Raw genomic sequence first — 15,977 nt, 5'->3', positions numbered from 1 at the left:
CATAAAATAAGGCAGTCACCAATAAATCAAACAGGGAATTCAGAAAAGGTTTCTTCACCCAGATGCTGGTGAGAATGTGAATCTTCCTATTTCATGGAGTGTTTAAGGTGAGTAACAGGAGATTAGTTAAGGAGAAACTAAGTAAGGACCCTTAAGAGTATTGACAGTACCCTTAAGAATATTGGTAGACCCTGAAGAGTATTGGCAGAACCCTTAAGAGTATTGACAGGCAGAGGGATCTGGCTGTACAAGTCAACAGGTCACTGAAAGTGGCAATGCAGTTGGAGAAAGTAGTCAAGAAGGCATACAGCATGCTTGTCTTCATTAGCCGGGTTATTGAGTATAAAAATTGGTTAGTCAGCTGCAGCTTTATAAATTCTTAGTTAGGCCACACTTGGAATATATTGTTCAATTCTGGTTGTCACACTAGAGGTTTACCAGGGTGTTGCCTGGTCTGGAGGGCATTCGCTATGAGGAGAGGTTGGATAAACTCGGTTTGATCTCACTGGAACTATGGAGGTTGAGGGGCGACCAGATAGAAGTCTATAAAATTATGAGGGGCATGGACAGAGTGGATAGTCAGAAGCTTTTCCCAGGGTGGAAGGGTCAATTAATAGGGGACATAGATTTAAGTTGTGAGGGGCAAAATTTAGAGATGTGTGAGGGAAGTTTTTTTACACAGAGGGTAGTGGGTGCCTGGAACTCGCTGCTGGAGGAGGTGGGTGGAAGCAGGTATAATAGTGACGTTTAAGGGGAGTCTTGACAAATACATGAATAGGATGGGAATGGAGGGATACGGACCCCGGAATTACAGAAGATTTTAAGTTAGATGGGCAGTCTTGTTGACGCAGACTTGGAGGGCTGTAAATTCAATAATAATCTATGATTAATCTAGGACAAAGGTTCGGCACAACATCGTGGGCCGAAGGGCCTGTTCTGTGCTGTATTTTTCTATGTTCTATGTTCTAAAGGGCCTGTTCATGTGCTGTACTTTTCTTTGTTGTCTTTGACATGAGGGAGAAAGAAGTAGAAGAATATGCAGACAGATGAAGAAGGGTCGGAGGAAGCTCGTGTGAAGATTAAATAGTGTCATAGATGCATTGGGTGGAATAGACTGTTTTAAGCTGTAAATTCGGAACTGGACTCACTGCTAACACTGAGGGAACACATATGGGAAAATTATTTTTTAAAGTGTATTGTGAATAATTATGGATATGTGACAACAAAACTGCTTATTTGCCCTCAAATAACCTTTGTAGAAATACAAAAGGTCTTTTATTTTACAGGCCTGATATGTGCAAGGTTATCCAAATACACACACACTATCTCAATTCAAAAGTATTGTACATGTCAAATACCTTTCACAGCAGCAACATTTTTCTTCTAGATAAGCTATAATCAGCTTGTAAAACTGTTCTTTTATTTGTATTATCTCACAAGTGGCACATTTGGTTTATTCAGAGAAGTGAGACCCATGTAAGTGCATGTTAAGTAATACAATAATGTCTTTAATGGACCAATATACATAGTAACAAAATATGCAAATTTCAGGCATAAGTTTTTTCCTACATTCATGCAAATTCTTAACAAATGGATATTTACACAGAAAAATTGATCATAAATAAATACCAGTATATGAAGCCCACCTTTATGTATAAATGGACTTCCTAATATTGGACTGAGCCAGGCTGACCAGTAAAGTCAAAACCGCAATTGTCCAGTCTATCTGAAACTAGCTCATCTTATTCAAGATGTTGGTTGGGTGGTAACAACTGGCTCTGATAATCTTCAGCTAATTGGGTATAAATCAGGCATCATGCCCATTACACCTGATGGCTACCCAGTGACCCTACTGGAAACAATATCCGATCGACTAATCGGCTGGCACCATTCATCACCTAGAATCTCAGCCCAACATCGGTCATTCGGGAAAAGTTCTCAATGGCTGTTGGTGCTCATGTAAGTACCTCAGCAAAATCAGGAAAGAAGGGAAGAAAAAGGAAAACAGCTTTCCACCATCTTTTAAAGTTTCGATGTTAAAGATTTACTGGTTTCCACTCCACTCGACCCATCAATTAGTGAATTGATGGAAAAGAATGGCTACTTCGACAGTCCATTTTCATGACAAACATATTCTAAGAAATAATTTTGCAGTCAATGCACATCATGGACTGATGTTTTACCGTTGGGAGGATGCATTAATCACAAATGATGGCACGTCATAATGGTTTACAAGGCTCCTGGTAGCTTAAAGCATTGCTCGATGTTGAACTGAGCCATCCTGAGCAGATCCAGGTTCTATCCCTGGTCTATGTTGAGCATTCTGATCTAAACAGGTTTCAGTGCCAGTATGCTACCATTGGCATAGCACCCTGCTTTATGGAGAGGGGATGTCACTCAGGGGTCATATACCTGTAACTGACGCAGAAAACTGAGTGTGTTGACCTGGTCATGACAAACACGTGCACAGTATTTTATGTGTTCAATTTTGTATTCATTTATCCTGGTTTCCACAAGCAATTTATGTTTCAGTGGGAAAGTGATACCTACATGGTTGGCGGTTGTGGTGATGTTTTTGTCCCAATTAATGATTGCATGCACTACTGGGCAATACTAGTGCTTCCTCAAAACAGAGTTCCATCAATTGCTCACAAGAAACATACAATGCCAGCCCGGGGAGGATGTATTTCGGAGAGCACACATATGTCCCCAAGTCATACTTACAGGTTAGATACCACTCAACACATTAGGATTATTTATTTTGGGGGGAGAGAATTGTACCTCTCACTGCCCAAAACAATCAGGACTCTTCGAACACAAGCATATTTTAATAATGTATATTTCAGCAACTGAGTAACTAACTTGGTGTTGAGCTCAATCTGTGGCTGGCTCAATATACAGCTAAATCTTGAAGCGTTTTGCATTGAACACCTTAGCCCATATTGCTACAGAGGGTCAAATCAAGTGACAATCTCGAATAAGAACCATAACAGGCTTAAAGAGCAAAATCATTTAGTACCTCTGATCAGTTTTTTAGTCAGCACCATGATGCTGAGGTACACAATTCACGTTTAACATGCAACCATTTTTTCAAAAAGACACATTGAAAATTCTGCTTATTTCGTTTTATTTTGATCTTCGCTTACTGTTTTAAATCTTGAAACCAAAACACTCGAACTTCTGACCACAATTAAGAATGGCCTATTACTGGCTGGTTGCTGTGGGGTAAGCATTTGAGAGTTGCTCACGAATATAAATAGCACCAACAATCACACACCCTTTAAAACTCAAATTACACCAACTTTAAAAAGAAATAGAAACCTTGACATGTCTGCAAGCACGCGCATCACCCCGGCCCCCGAATGCAGAAAGAAGAGCAATGTGCAGTGGAATAATTGACACAAATACACATTATCCCGCCCCCTTAGACACTCACCGTTTGGACAAGATCAGCGGCCAAAGAGCCCACGACCATCAGCAGAATCCTGAAACAAAAGTCAAAAAAGAAAGGTATTGAAAACTCCATCCCGCACCGCCAGAAGGTGCATCAAGAACAGGCAAAGAGTTACCCTGTATAAAAGTTACAAGTGAGGTCGCGCGTTTACTGCTGGCTGCCCTGTTACACAGCCTTTATGTTAAAATCTTGCACAAAGCCTGCTCCGAAGCTGGGGACTTCTTCTCACTTACCAATCGCCCATCTCGAGTGGATTTGTTTCACCCCAAGTGGCGGCGGACCGGGGAATTTCAGAGACGTTCTTTGATCTCCTTTAAGCGGTCGAGCTGTGTCGTTGCGGTCATTGAAAGATTACGATTCTGCCTCACCGACTTCGGAGAGGGGGCAAGAGGGGGAGAGAGAGAGGGGAGTGAGAACGTTTGAAATGCAAGACAATGGAGCAACAAGAAAGCAACCGTTGTGTTAAAGGATACACACACTACCTTGTGACTACAAGAAAAGACAAGGTGCAGGCGAATTGGCGAGTTGGAGAAAGGCTAACACAACTCTCTCCAGCCCTATTTCGCCCTACTCCCTCAGTGCAATGCATGCAAGCTGGGGATAGGTGCGAGGGGGAAGGAGGGCGGAGTTTCCAGAGTCGCTCCAAACTTTTGCAAAGCAAACCCTACTCAAAATCAAGCCCCCCTCCCCATCCAACCCGATTAAGAATCCATCATACACACACACAAAAAAGGACACAAGTGCACTCAGCAGACTGGTAGAGCGCTCCGTGCATCTGAAGAAGCGCTGCTGCAATAAATGAAAACATTTCTACTCACACTTCACTCCTTTTGTCACTGGCAAGGAAATCTTTCCCCCTCAATCCAGCCAGAGCGTCCAGCAACTTCTTTCAATCCATTGCGGACGCCAGTTGCAAACTCTTTGACATACCCGTTTAAAGTAAAATAGTCCCTCAAAGAGAGTTTGCCAAACTTTCCACTCCCCCCCCCCCCCCTTCTCTTTTAAAAAAAAAGTAGCAAGTTTTGCCAAAAGGAAACAATAGAGCTGGAAGATGAAGGGGACAGTGTGGCGGGGGGCGGGGCGTCAATTCCCATTCGCCTTTTGGAGGTGATTTGATGTATCACTCTCCACTCCCCCCCCCGCCACCCACTCCCCCCTCCCATCCAACTTTCAGCACATCAGGTTGAAGCTCTTCCTTTTCTCTCCCCCTCCTCCCTTGCGAAGTGGTACAGTTTGTAGGAAGTAGTTCTGACTGGATTGTGGAGATCAGAGGAAAAGCGAGGAGTGTGTGCAGGCTGCAGATAGAGGGGTGAGAGTGAGTGAGTGAGTGTGTGTGAGAGAGAGAGAGAGGGTGGCTGATTGTAGCTGCTTATTATTGCACCCTCTCTTACACACACACACCGGGTACAGCCGCACTTTCTCATCGAATTTCTCCCCTGCCCTCTCTTTAAAGAGTGTTATCCCGTTTCTCTCTCTCTCCCTCTTCCCCTCCCTCCCTCCCTCTATTTCCGAACAGAATATGTGTGGATGTGCAATTGCGGTCAGTTGATCAGCGCCAAGTCGAGAAGCAGGGAAATGAAGCTTGCAAAGTTCACCTTCGACCAAGTGGCTGCTCGGATCTTCTTGTTGCTGTCGGTGCTCCAGGTTCTGGTGCAGGACTCCGAGGCAGCGGTGAGTGCTTACTGCATTTTAACACCTTTTCAGGAGAGTCCTGTTTCTTTTTCCTGGGGTTCTTTGCTGGTGTTCAAATTCCGAATCAGTGCCTGTGAGATTTCCAGCGCAGGGGAGCAGCAGAATGCGCCGGGCTGTGGGTGTGTGGGGTGGGTTAGAAAAGTAGTTTAACATTTATAAATAACTAGAGCTGGCAGATTTGAGCTCGCTATTTCTGTTGGTCGGTTTTTTTAGAATGCGAGAGCGGCATTGACAGGGGAGTTAGCAATGGTTTTGTCTCTCTGCAAGTGAAATGCAGCTAATTAGAGATGGGTCTGGCATTCTCTGAAGAACTTTCAAGTTGCCTATCTACTTGTACTGACTTGTAAAGGTGGATATGATCTAGCTACCTGCATTATCAGTCGGCCCAGAGAAACGGACATTCACCCCTTTTAAAGTTCTGCTTTGTGAATTTTCCTCCAAAACTTATCATCGGTGCCTTCCCAGTAGAGTGTGTTGGGGAAGGGAGACAGAGTTAAGGAGGAATTTAACCTCTGCGTTTTGTCAGCGTTACTCCCGTCGCTTTGTCACAAATAATTGTGTTATTCCCAGTAAGGTACGGATTGCCAAAAGGTTGCCCCCCTTATGTTTCCTCACTGGTCCCGCCTCTGCCCGGTGTGCCCCCTTCCCATCGAAGTCTATGTGGGCGAAATATTTGCCCCTTGTCAGTAAAAGAACACCGAAGACGTGCATTTATATAGCGCCCCTGCAATGTGGTTACAAAAAAACCACCCAGGGCCATTCAGCGGGAATTGTTACCCCAAACACGATCTGACGCTGAGCACCACACGAGGAGATGCTCGGACAGATGGCCAAAGTTTTGATCCTAGAGGTTAGCTTTGAAGGGACATTTTAGAGGAGGGATGGAGAAGTGGCAAGATTTAGTGAGGAAGCTCGGCGCCTGGAGCGCCCTTGGCAGCTGGAGGCACAGTCACCAATGATGGAGCACTTCAGATGGGGGATGCTCAAGAGTGTAGGTTTGGGGCAGCATAGAAACCTCGGAGAGTTGTGCGGCTGGAGGAGGTTACAGAGATGGGGATGGGCGAGGCCCTGGAGGGATTTGCAAACAAGAAGAGAATTTTAAAATTCCAGCATTGATTGACAACGTATGGGGGTAAAGGGTGACTGGAATTTGATGCAAGTGTGGGACATGGGTAGCAAAGTGTTTTCAGGATTACTGATACTAGTATGTGGAAGGCCAGCTTGCAGTGCATTGGAATAGTCAAACCCAGAGTCGGATGGCATTAAGAAAGTAGAAATAGGCGTTCTTACTGATACAGTAGTGCAGAGCTTATCCTGGACCCAGAAAGGACACTATTGCTGAAAGCAGTGGCTCAGCCCCAGGCAGTTGCTAGGGGAGAGAGCTGAGGTCAATGGCTGAGAAACGGTGCTTGTAGCCGGCACTGGAGACAATGACTTCAGCTTCCCCATTATTTGAGAAAGTTTATGCTTATTCAGCACGGGATGTCAGACAAGCCACCTGACAATGTAAAGTCAGCAGAGGGGCCATTTAGAGACAGCAGAGAGGCTGAGAGTGGTGATGGAGAGAGGGAACTGGGTGTCACCAGCGCACATTTGGAATCTGACCATGTCACCCTTGCCACTGTCCTTTGATCCATCTGCAGTATTTTCAATCCTATCACAGTCCCCCAGAGCTCAGCACTGCCTTTCGTGAACATAACATTGGCTAGAATATTAAAAGTGATAAATGGAGCCCTTTTTTAACATTGGGGTGTTTTGCCCGCACAGGTAAAGCATGAAAGAACCCTGACATCAACCAGCTCGCCGTTCAATTTCATCTGTGCTAACCAATAGGACTGTTTGTATCTTGGTTGCTGGGTTGGAATTGGAGGTTTTCGTCTCGATTTAAAACGTGTAACGAATTGACAGTGTGTTTAAATCGTGCATCAGTAAGCTTGTCAGTGCTGGGTGCTGCTAAGCTTTCCTTTTTAATGTCAGCTTACATGGCTGGGGACAATGCAGTGAAAATGCTCTCAATTCAACACAGTGAAATCAGTCTTTGTGTCGATGTGTTATATTTTTTTCCTTTCCGATAAATGCAATTGATGCCGATTGGTTATGCACTTCAACCACTTTGTTTCAGAATGGGGCTGGAGAGGGTGGGGTTGGGGGGGGGGGGGGGCTGCTGGGGTGCGGGGAGAAGTTCCCACCAGCTAAGAAGGTGATAACTAAGAGTTAAGGCTTTTGGGGGGTCCTTTTAACTCGTTTCCATTACATATCTGTGTGTTCTTTCTATCTGAACTCCTAGCTCCTTGAGGTTATCTTTCAATTTTTGCTACAGGGTTGCAATCGTTCAGAAGTCACTTGTGGGACTATTTTAAAGTAGTTAAGTTGGCAGTTTGGATTGTGGAGGAACGAGGGGGGAAAGAAGAAAAATAGTCCATTTGAGACGAGCGCTTTAGTTATTGGTGTTTGCAGAGAAGGGGACCTGTGGCTGTTAAAGAGTCTATTTGACCTACTTATGGTATTGTTACAGTACATTGTGGGAACAATCACACTTAAATCAATGCACATTAAAGTTGCGTAATGCTCATCTTGCATGATGCTCTTAATTCATTGCCTGAAATGGTTCTCGCCACTAACACCAGGAGTAACAGACCTGTAATCACGGGTACTTCAAATTAGCATTATCCAAGAACAAGAACCTGCATTTGTAAAGCGCGTAAAATGTTCTGAGGCATTTCAAGAGAGCGTACCCAGACAAAAAAAAACCTGGCACCAAACCAAAGAAAATGACATTGAGGTGTGTGACCAAATGCTTGATCAGATAGATTTTTACGTAGCATTTTAATGGAGGAAAGTGCGGTGGACTGTCAGACGTTTTGGGGTGCCAGCTCAGCGGGTAGCTCACTCACTCATGAGTTAAAAGGGCATGGGTTCAATTTCCCCTCCAGGACTTGAGCACAGAAAGTCTCGTCGGCACTGCAATGTAATTGTAAAGGACTGTTGCACTGTTGGAGGCAATGTCTCTCAGATGAGGTTAAATCGAGGATCCATCTCCCTTATCAGGTAGATTCAGATGATCCTGTGGCATCATTTTGAAGAACAGGGGAGTTATCCCTGGAGTCCTGGCTCATCATCACAAAAAAACAAGCGATCTGGTCGCATAATATTGCTTTTTACAGAAGCTTGTGTGTAGAAATAAGCTGCTGTGTTTCCTACATAACAACAGTCGCTAGACTTCAGAGGTACTTCAATAGCTGTTAAGCACTTTGGGATTATCTTGAGGCCATGAAAGGCACTATATAAATGCAAGTCTTTTTTCTTTGTAGACATGCAAGGAGGTGTGGGGAAGAGATTTCACAGCATAGGTTCCAGGCAACTGAAGGTACAGCTGCCACTTGTGGAACGTAAGGAGAGGGGTGAACAAGAGGCCAGAGTTAGAGGAATTCAGAGTTCTCGGAGAGCTGTAGGAAACCACCGATAGAGGGAGGGGTGAAATGTAACTTTGTTGTATTGGAGGACTGGGATGTCAGTGAACACAAGGGTGAATTGGTGAACGGGACTAGTTACGAGTTAAGATCCAGGCAGCTGAGGATTTCAGCAACACGTGAGCTGAGGTAGGGTTAGAGATGGGCAATATTATAATGTTGAAATTAAGCAGCTTCTGTGATGGGAGAGGGTAAGTGGTCGGTAGCTCAGCTCCCAGTGGGATCAGATGCCGAGGCTGCAAACAATCTGATGAAACTTGACAAGGCAAGGAATGGAATTGGTGGTTGGGAACAAAGTTTGTGGTGGGGACCAAAGAGAATGGCTTATGTCTTCCTCGTGTTTAATTAGAGGAAGTTTTGTTTTGATATCAGCAGAGGCTGTGGAGGGATTGAGGAAGTTGGTAGTGACCATCATCAGAAGAAGAAGCACGTAGATGCAAAATCTTGAAAAGTTCTCCTCAGCTAAGACCCAACTTTGAAAGGACAATGATATAGGCGCAAACCTTTCGACTGTTTCCACCGGCGGGATCGCCCCACCTGTCGCGGGAGAGAGAACGAGCAACAGGAAAACCCGTTGACAATGGCAGGACTGGAAGATCACAACTACAGCCAATGGTGGGTCGCCTTTGCCGTGGCAAAATATACTGAGGGGGAGGAGCGTGAAATCCCATCCATACATTTTTAGAATTGGTTGATTGTCTCCAATTATTAGTGCTAAAAGTTTGCATGTGCACTATTACATCTCACAATTCTAATAACAATTCTATAATCTTCCCAAAACCACATTCAGAGCTAACCTAGATTTGTGTTTTCTTCATATATATCCATCATCCATAATACAACTGTTTCCCTGCTGGAACTCTACTGGATGACTGACCAATGTCAATCCAATGTGAAGGTAATATTGATTAATATGCTTATTGAGTACCCATTGCCTTCTCAAATACCATAAAACAAAAATATTGCGCATTTAGTTTTCTCCCTTTCCAGATGCCATTAACTCTTATTGGGATATGGTTACGTGACTACTGGGCGGCATGGTGGGACAGTAGTTGGCACTGCTGCCTCACAGCACCATGGACTCGGGTTGAATTGGGTGACTGTGTGGAGTTTGCACATTCTCCCGTGTCTGTGTGGGTTTCCTCCGGGTGCTCCCATTTCCTCCCACAGTCCAACGATGTGTACGTTAGGATCATTGGCCATGCTAAATTGCTCCTTAGTGTCCAAAGGTTAGCTGGTGTTACGGGGATAGGGTGGGGGAGTGGGCCTAGGTAGGGTGCTCCTTCCGAGGTTCAGTGCAGACTCAATGGGCTGAATGGCTTCCCGCTGTACTGTCGGCCAATCAGACAGCTTCTGCTGTTACTGCACCCAGCTGAGGCCGAATATTGCTGTGGGTCCAAACACACCTGGGATCCTGGGAGGGGAACAGCGGGTTGAAACTTAGGGGAGGGGACGAACAGCAAGGGTAGGGGGTGGCGTTCAGTGGGCCACCCTAGATCAGACACTCAGTGGGCGCGATCTACTGGCCAAGTTGCACCCGAATGGGGAGGTGACTCGGCCGACTGATGCTGAGAGAGGCCTTCCCCGGGCTTCCCAACAGCCGTTACGCCTCACGGGATCTAACCAGATCTCGCAAGATGTCGCAATCTGGATCCCGCCCATTGTGCAGTGCCACCTGGGCACCCTGGTCGTGCCACCTAGGTGCCAGGCTTGCAATGTGAAGTCGGCTTAGAAGCTAACTTACCTCTGCCTTCGCCAGATCGAACAGCAGCTAACGACCTCGCTGAGGTGACCCCAGCCAGGCACCATTCAGTACTGGTCCCAACAAATGGGGAACCGTCGGAACTGTACTTGGCCGTCTCCCAGGCGATCCCTGGCTGGTGCCATCCAGACATCTTGGCACTGCCAGCCTGGCACCCTGCCTGCACCATCTGGGCACCCTGGCTGTGCCACCTGGGTGCCAGTCTGGCCCTGCCAGGGGCACTATCAGGCTGGCAGTGGCAAACTGACATTGTGCTCATGCCAGAGATTGTGCCCAGAGGTGCCTTGCCTGTATGTGCTGGGGCCTGGGGACCCACTGACAGGTGTGTTGGGGCATTGAGGTGTGTCCAGGGGTTTCATCGGGGATCGTGAGATGGCACCCCAATCTCTTCCTGCACTAAGGAGCTCAGCTTGTCGGAGCTCCTCAGTGCAGGTAATGCAGCTAATTGCGACCTCGGCGGGGCGTTCCCCGCCTTGGCACGAAAACATGGCAGAGTGTCAGTAGATGACGGGGACATTCCTGCCGTTAAAAGCACTGAAACGACCCCGCTATCCCAGCCAGAACGGCACCCTGTTTTATTTTGGTTAGATCGCGCCCAGTGTCCTTGAATGAAACTCCCACCCGCCCGTGCAACCAGCTGCCCCTCAGCAACCCCAAAAGGGTGTGCTTTTCAAACCCGTCACTCTTTTGCCTAATTAAATGCCCGCGTACCACCAAACCCGTCAGTAACCAACCTACACGTACACACAAACGTTGTTCAGCACAGAACATTTGATAATGTGCAAGAACACAAGCTGTTCTTCTATCCACCCACCTCCCCCCCCCCAACCACCAAGGTACAGCAAGGCCCAACGTAATAATCAACCACTAAGATCAGCTAACTGGGCATAGTCTGGGGGGATTGGACCCAACGTCTTTCAGTCCTATGTGATGTGGAGTTGGAAACATAAATGCTAAAGCATTGGGAACATTAAGCCTATTTCACCCCTCTAATGAATTGATGTTTTGATGCCCCATTGGAAAAATATTGCGAATTATTTGTTACATCACTGCATTTTGGAAATGAGCATACAATGCATATTTTTTTGTTTAAATGCACTAATTTGTTTAATTGTGGCCTGTTAACTGTGAATGGGACAGAAAATACATTGGTTTCATCATTTGAATCTAACAGTTTCTAAAATTCAACCTGGATACTTCAGCAACATAATTATTTGATTCAGCCCTCTGAGTTATTACTGTTCTGGCTGATGGTGTACTTGACCTTTTTTAATATGCAAGGGATGTGGCAGGCAGATCTTTCATTTCAGGCTTTGCTTAATGAAATATTGTTTAAACATTTCAAGAGTGCATCGGTCCATTAATTGGCTGGTCTGGGCAGTTTACGACCCAGTACATAGTTACTCTAATTGCCATGTGTAGTCCCAGTTATTGGAAAGGAATGCTATTGGCCTTCAAGGGATAGAGAAGTGGATAACGTAAATGATTCTAGGCACCAGTAATCATAAGTTGGGCAGCACGGTGGCACAGTGGTTAGCACTGCTGCCTGATGGCGCCGAGGACCCGGGTTCCATATCAGCCTCGGGTCACTGCCGTGTGAAGTTTGCACATTCTCCCCGTGCCTGAGTGGGTCTCACCTCCACAACCCAAAAAGATGTGCAGAGTAGGTGAATTAGCCACGCTAAATTGCCCATTATTTGGAAAAAGAACAATTGGGTACTCTGGGCGAAATTCTCCGGAAACGGCGCGATGTCCGCCGACTGGCGCCCAAAACGGCGCAAATCAGTCAGGCATCGCACCGCCCCAAAGGTGCGGAATGCTCCGCATCTTGGGGGGCCGAGCCCCAACCTTAAGGGGCTAGGATGGCGCCGGACGAATTTCCGCCTTTGGTGGCCTTTGGTGCCCCGCCAGCTGGCACGGAAATGACATCTCCGTGCGGCGCATGCGCGGGAGCGTTAGCGGCCGCTGACGGCATTCCCGCGCATTGGAGGGAGTCTCTTCCGCCTCCGCCATGGTGGAGACCGTGGCGAAGGCGGAAGGAAAAGAGTGCCCCCACGGCACAGGCCCGCCCGCGGATCGGTCGGCCCCGATCTCGGGCCAGGCCACCGTGGGGGCACCCCCCTGGGTCAGATCGCCCCGTGGCCCCCCCCCCAGGACCCCGGAGCCCGCCCGCGCCGCCTTGGCCCGCCGGTAAGGTAGGTGGTTTAATCTACGCCGTTGGGACAGGCATTTTAGCGGCGGGACTTCGGCCCATCCGGGCCGGAGAATCGCGCGGAGGGGCCCGCCAACCGGGCGGCGGGGGGTCGGAGAATCTCGCTCTCTATATTTATTTTTAAAACAGGGATCGTAAGTTATAAGGAAAGGTGAAGGAAGTTGGGCTAGTTTTCTTTAAGCGTGAGTGGGGAGGCTTTGAGTTGAACCACTTGAAGTGTTCTGGAATTATGAATAAGAATTGGCAGAGTCGATCTAGGAACATTATTCATCATGGCTAAAGGTTCAAACCTCAGGGATTCAAGTTAAAATCAAGGGCTGTGCTGAGCAGAAGCAAATTAACCTGCAGAGACCAAAGAAAACCGAGTGCAACTTGCCCAATGGTTGAAGACACGTCAGTTGTCTGCCCTCAAGGTTGGCAATTAGAGATGCGTGTGCAAGTATGTGCGAGCGTGCACGTGGCCCCCTTGGCGAAAATCGGATAAAAACTAGGCGAAATCAAACAAACAAAAGCTTACATGTTGAAGACCTAATCAAAGAAAACTTGCCTGACTGTGTTTAACAGGGCGAGGAAATAAAACTAACAAAACTGTTGATCTGACTCCATTTATGATCGCTTGCACATTCCCAGTTTCCCTCACTTCACCTTTGTTAGTCGTGCCTTCAGCTCCTCAGGCCCTAAACTCTGGAACGATATCCATAAACCTCTTTATATCTACTCCTCCTTTACAGCACTCCTTAAAACCTACCTTTTTGTCAAACTTTGGTCACCTAACCTCTGTGATTAGTGTCCAATTTTAGTCGAGAGTACTCTTGTGAAATGTTTTAGGATGTTTTGCTGCATTAAAAGCGCTGTAAGTGGTTGTTGCTTTTGATCATTGCCGCATGCTGTATTTTAGTGCAGGATTTTGTGGCCACCCCACGTGTTTTCCCGTGACGGAGGAGCCATGCTAATGGCTGCCAGCGGAATCATCCGTCCCGGCGATGACTATGGCATTTTATGTGGCCCTCCCGTCCCACTACCGGGGAACCCGCAGCGGGGGTTTCGCCTTAGGTGTGACCGGAATACCCTGCCAGCAGGTATGGCTGGAAAATACCACCCTTAGGGCGCAATTTTCCAAACAATTGGCAAAGTGTCATGTGCTGACTGAAAACTGCGTGTTTCTCCCCAGAAATAGCCATGTTTTCACTCCAGATCTTCTGACACTTTACGCCGTCACTTTTAGAGCCGACAAGCCCGGCTACACAGAGATCGGTGCGCCATTTAAAAAGTGTGCCCTGATCTCAAAGGGCAGTTCAAGGCCCCCTCCCTCTCCCGACATCAAGACACCCCCTCAACAGACAAGGGTAGCACTCCCAACCCTCCAACACCGAAGGCCAACATCTTCACAGAAACACACCATGCAGGCATTGGGGTTATCCAACTCCCCCAATCCTCACCAGCATTGGGACATTGAACCCGCCCATGGGGTTCCCTAGCGGCCCTGCCTACTGGATATTCCCCTGGCACTGCCAAATGGTAGTGCCAATGGGAATGTGCCAGGATACTGCCCGACCATGTCCCTCACCATCGGGGGCTACACTCCGCCGGAAGCCACTGTTTTTGGAAACCAGTAACGATTCCCTGCCGGTGTTACGTCACACTAGCGGGGTGAAACATCTGATGACCCCGGGAGAAACGGCATTAAGCCATTTTTGAATATTTAATCAATTCATATCCATGGTCATCAGGTCCACGCCCTGATTACGCCACCAGTAGGGGGCAGGGAAGATCTCAAACTGAGTTCTCCCGCCACAGATCTCACTATGGCCCTCTCGCGAGAGTTAATGACCATTACGGAATTTGCATCCGCGGCGAACAGACCCAGAATATTTTGTCCTTCGCGTCTGCCATTTTTAATTCAATTGAGTCGCGTTGTTTGGCTCTTGTCAATGTTCAACCAAACATGCAAAAAGCTGAAAATAGAAACAGAACATTCTGGAGCTACTCAGCAAGCCTGGCCGTACCTGTGGAGAGAGAAATGGAGTTGCTGTTTAGGTGTGTGGCCTTTCACCTGAGCTGGAAAAAGTTTGGGTGATAATTGGCTCTAAGCAATTTCAGAGACACTGGAAGAGGCAATACCTGGGGCGGAGCAGGAGGCTGGAGAGATTATATGATAAAAGAGATGATGGTGTACAGCAAAAAGGAAAAAAAGGCGGGTCTGGAGGAGGTGTAAATGGGAGAAACAAAATCATCACCAACAACAGCCATGCAAAAACAAAAAACGTTACTGAGAAATAAATCATTGAACTCAACATTCAGTCCAGAAGCCGAGAAAGTGCCTAATCAAAGAAGAATTCCTCAAGCTTGCATTGAGCTAAAACAAGGTTAGTGTCGGAGGCTTGTGATCTGAGAAATCAGAGCGGGAGACAGTGACCAGGGGCCGTGATCGAACCCGGGTCCTCAGCGCCATAGGCAGCAGTGCAAACCGCTGTGCCACCGTGCCGCCTTAGGAATGGTGTCAATTACACATTTTACTTTTATTAATCAGAGTGCAATTATCCACATCTGGATTCCTAATTGGCCATATCCCCAGTGACCAACGTAATGGACAACATGGCTCAGTAAATAAAGACGGCAGCAGACGTGGGACCAAGTTTGCAACTAAATCCTCGATGCAAGCAACTTTTGGAAATAAAGTACTGATTGAATTAACGTGTAGGAAATAAAAATGGGAATCTCTTAAGATGTTACTCTGTCAGGGACCGAAATACAAATATTTGATGATTTTTCATAGCCGTGTACTGATATCTGGTTTCATTGCCTTGATTTCAGTTCAAGTATAGAGAAACGTTTTGCATTAGTTTTAATCGTTCAGGCCAGTTTGGAGGTTTGTTTGTGAGGAGGTTGTGAAGTGCTCAGTGCAGTCTGGGACTTTCTTCATAATTGAAGATAGTTTATCTCAAATCAGAAATCTTCAAAGGGGGAACCGAGACCTCCCAGCCACCCCTCCCCCACCATGCGTTCTGTCTGCATTATCATGCACAGAGCCATAAGGGTCTTGTCCTGACTCGAAGTAAACAAGCCCCTATCTTGCTTTGCTTCGAAAGATAATGGTGACTGACGTACATGTCTATTTTTCTTCTGATCAGATCTGATAGTGCATCATTTCCCCTGCTGATCATCTGGAGATCTTACTCAGCATGAATACCGATGTGAAGACATTCTGAACGGGTTGCTGAGCATGTTTAGGAATTGACTATAACAAAATAAATGTTTGTAGGAGTTAGGATTAAATGCTCCTTTCATCTCAATCTTCCTAAACTTTGAGATGAAAAGGTAAGACCCGCTTCACCCCAAACATTTGTTAATCCTTGATCAACCAGAGCGTGAAAGGTTATCGGGGGT

The 15,977-nt window shown here is 46.7% G+C and overlaps 2 protein-coding genes across 2 annotated transcripts in view; one reads left to right on the top strand and one right to left on the bottom strand.

Moving 5' to 3' along the window:
* Positions 1–4,579, bottom strand: part of col4a6 (collagen, type IV, alpha 6) — a 497,938-nt gene extending 493,359 nt beyond the window's left edge. Inside the window, exons 1-3 of the mRNA XM_072501535.1 lie at positions 4,273–4,579; positions 3,688–3,825; positions 3,437–3,485 (exon numbers count right to left, since the gene is read on the bottom strand). Coding sequence (XP_072357636.1) covers positions 3,437–3,485; positions 3,688–3,698 — 60 coding nt within the window. The 5' untranslated portion in view covers positions 3,699–3,825; positions 4,273–4,579. The remainder of the gene's footprint in view (positions 1–3,436; positions 3,486–3,687; positions 3,826–4,272) is intronic.
* Positions 4,580–4,754: 175 nt separating this feature from the next.
* The window catches only part of col4a5 (collagen, type IV, alpha 5 (Alport syndrome)), a 314,324-nt gene continuing 303,101 nt past the window's right edge, over positions 4,755–15,977 (top strand). Inside the window, exon 1 of the mRNA XM_072505790.1 lies at positions 4,755–5,125. Within this exon, the coding sequence (XP_072361891.1) occupies positions 4,982–5,125 (144 nt within the window). The 5' untranslated portion in view covers positions 4,755–4,981. The remainder of the gene's footprint in view (positions 5,126–15,977) is intronic.

This window comes from Scyliorhinus torazame, chromosome 5 (genome assembly GCF_047496885.1).
Source record: "Scyliorhinus torazame isolate Kashiwa2021f chromosome 5, sScyTor2.1, whole genome shotgun sequence".
NCBI classification, from domain to species: Eukaryota; Metazoa; Chordata; class Chondrichthyes; order Carcharhiniformes; family Scyliorhinidae; genus Scyliorhinus; species Scyliorhinus torazame.
Note: the sequence above shows the minus strand (reverse complement) of the source record. Positions and strands in the feature narration are given on the sequence as shown.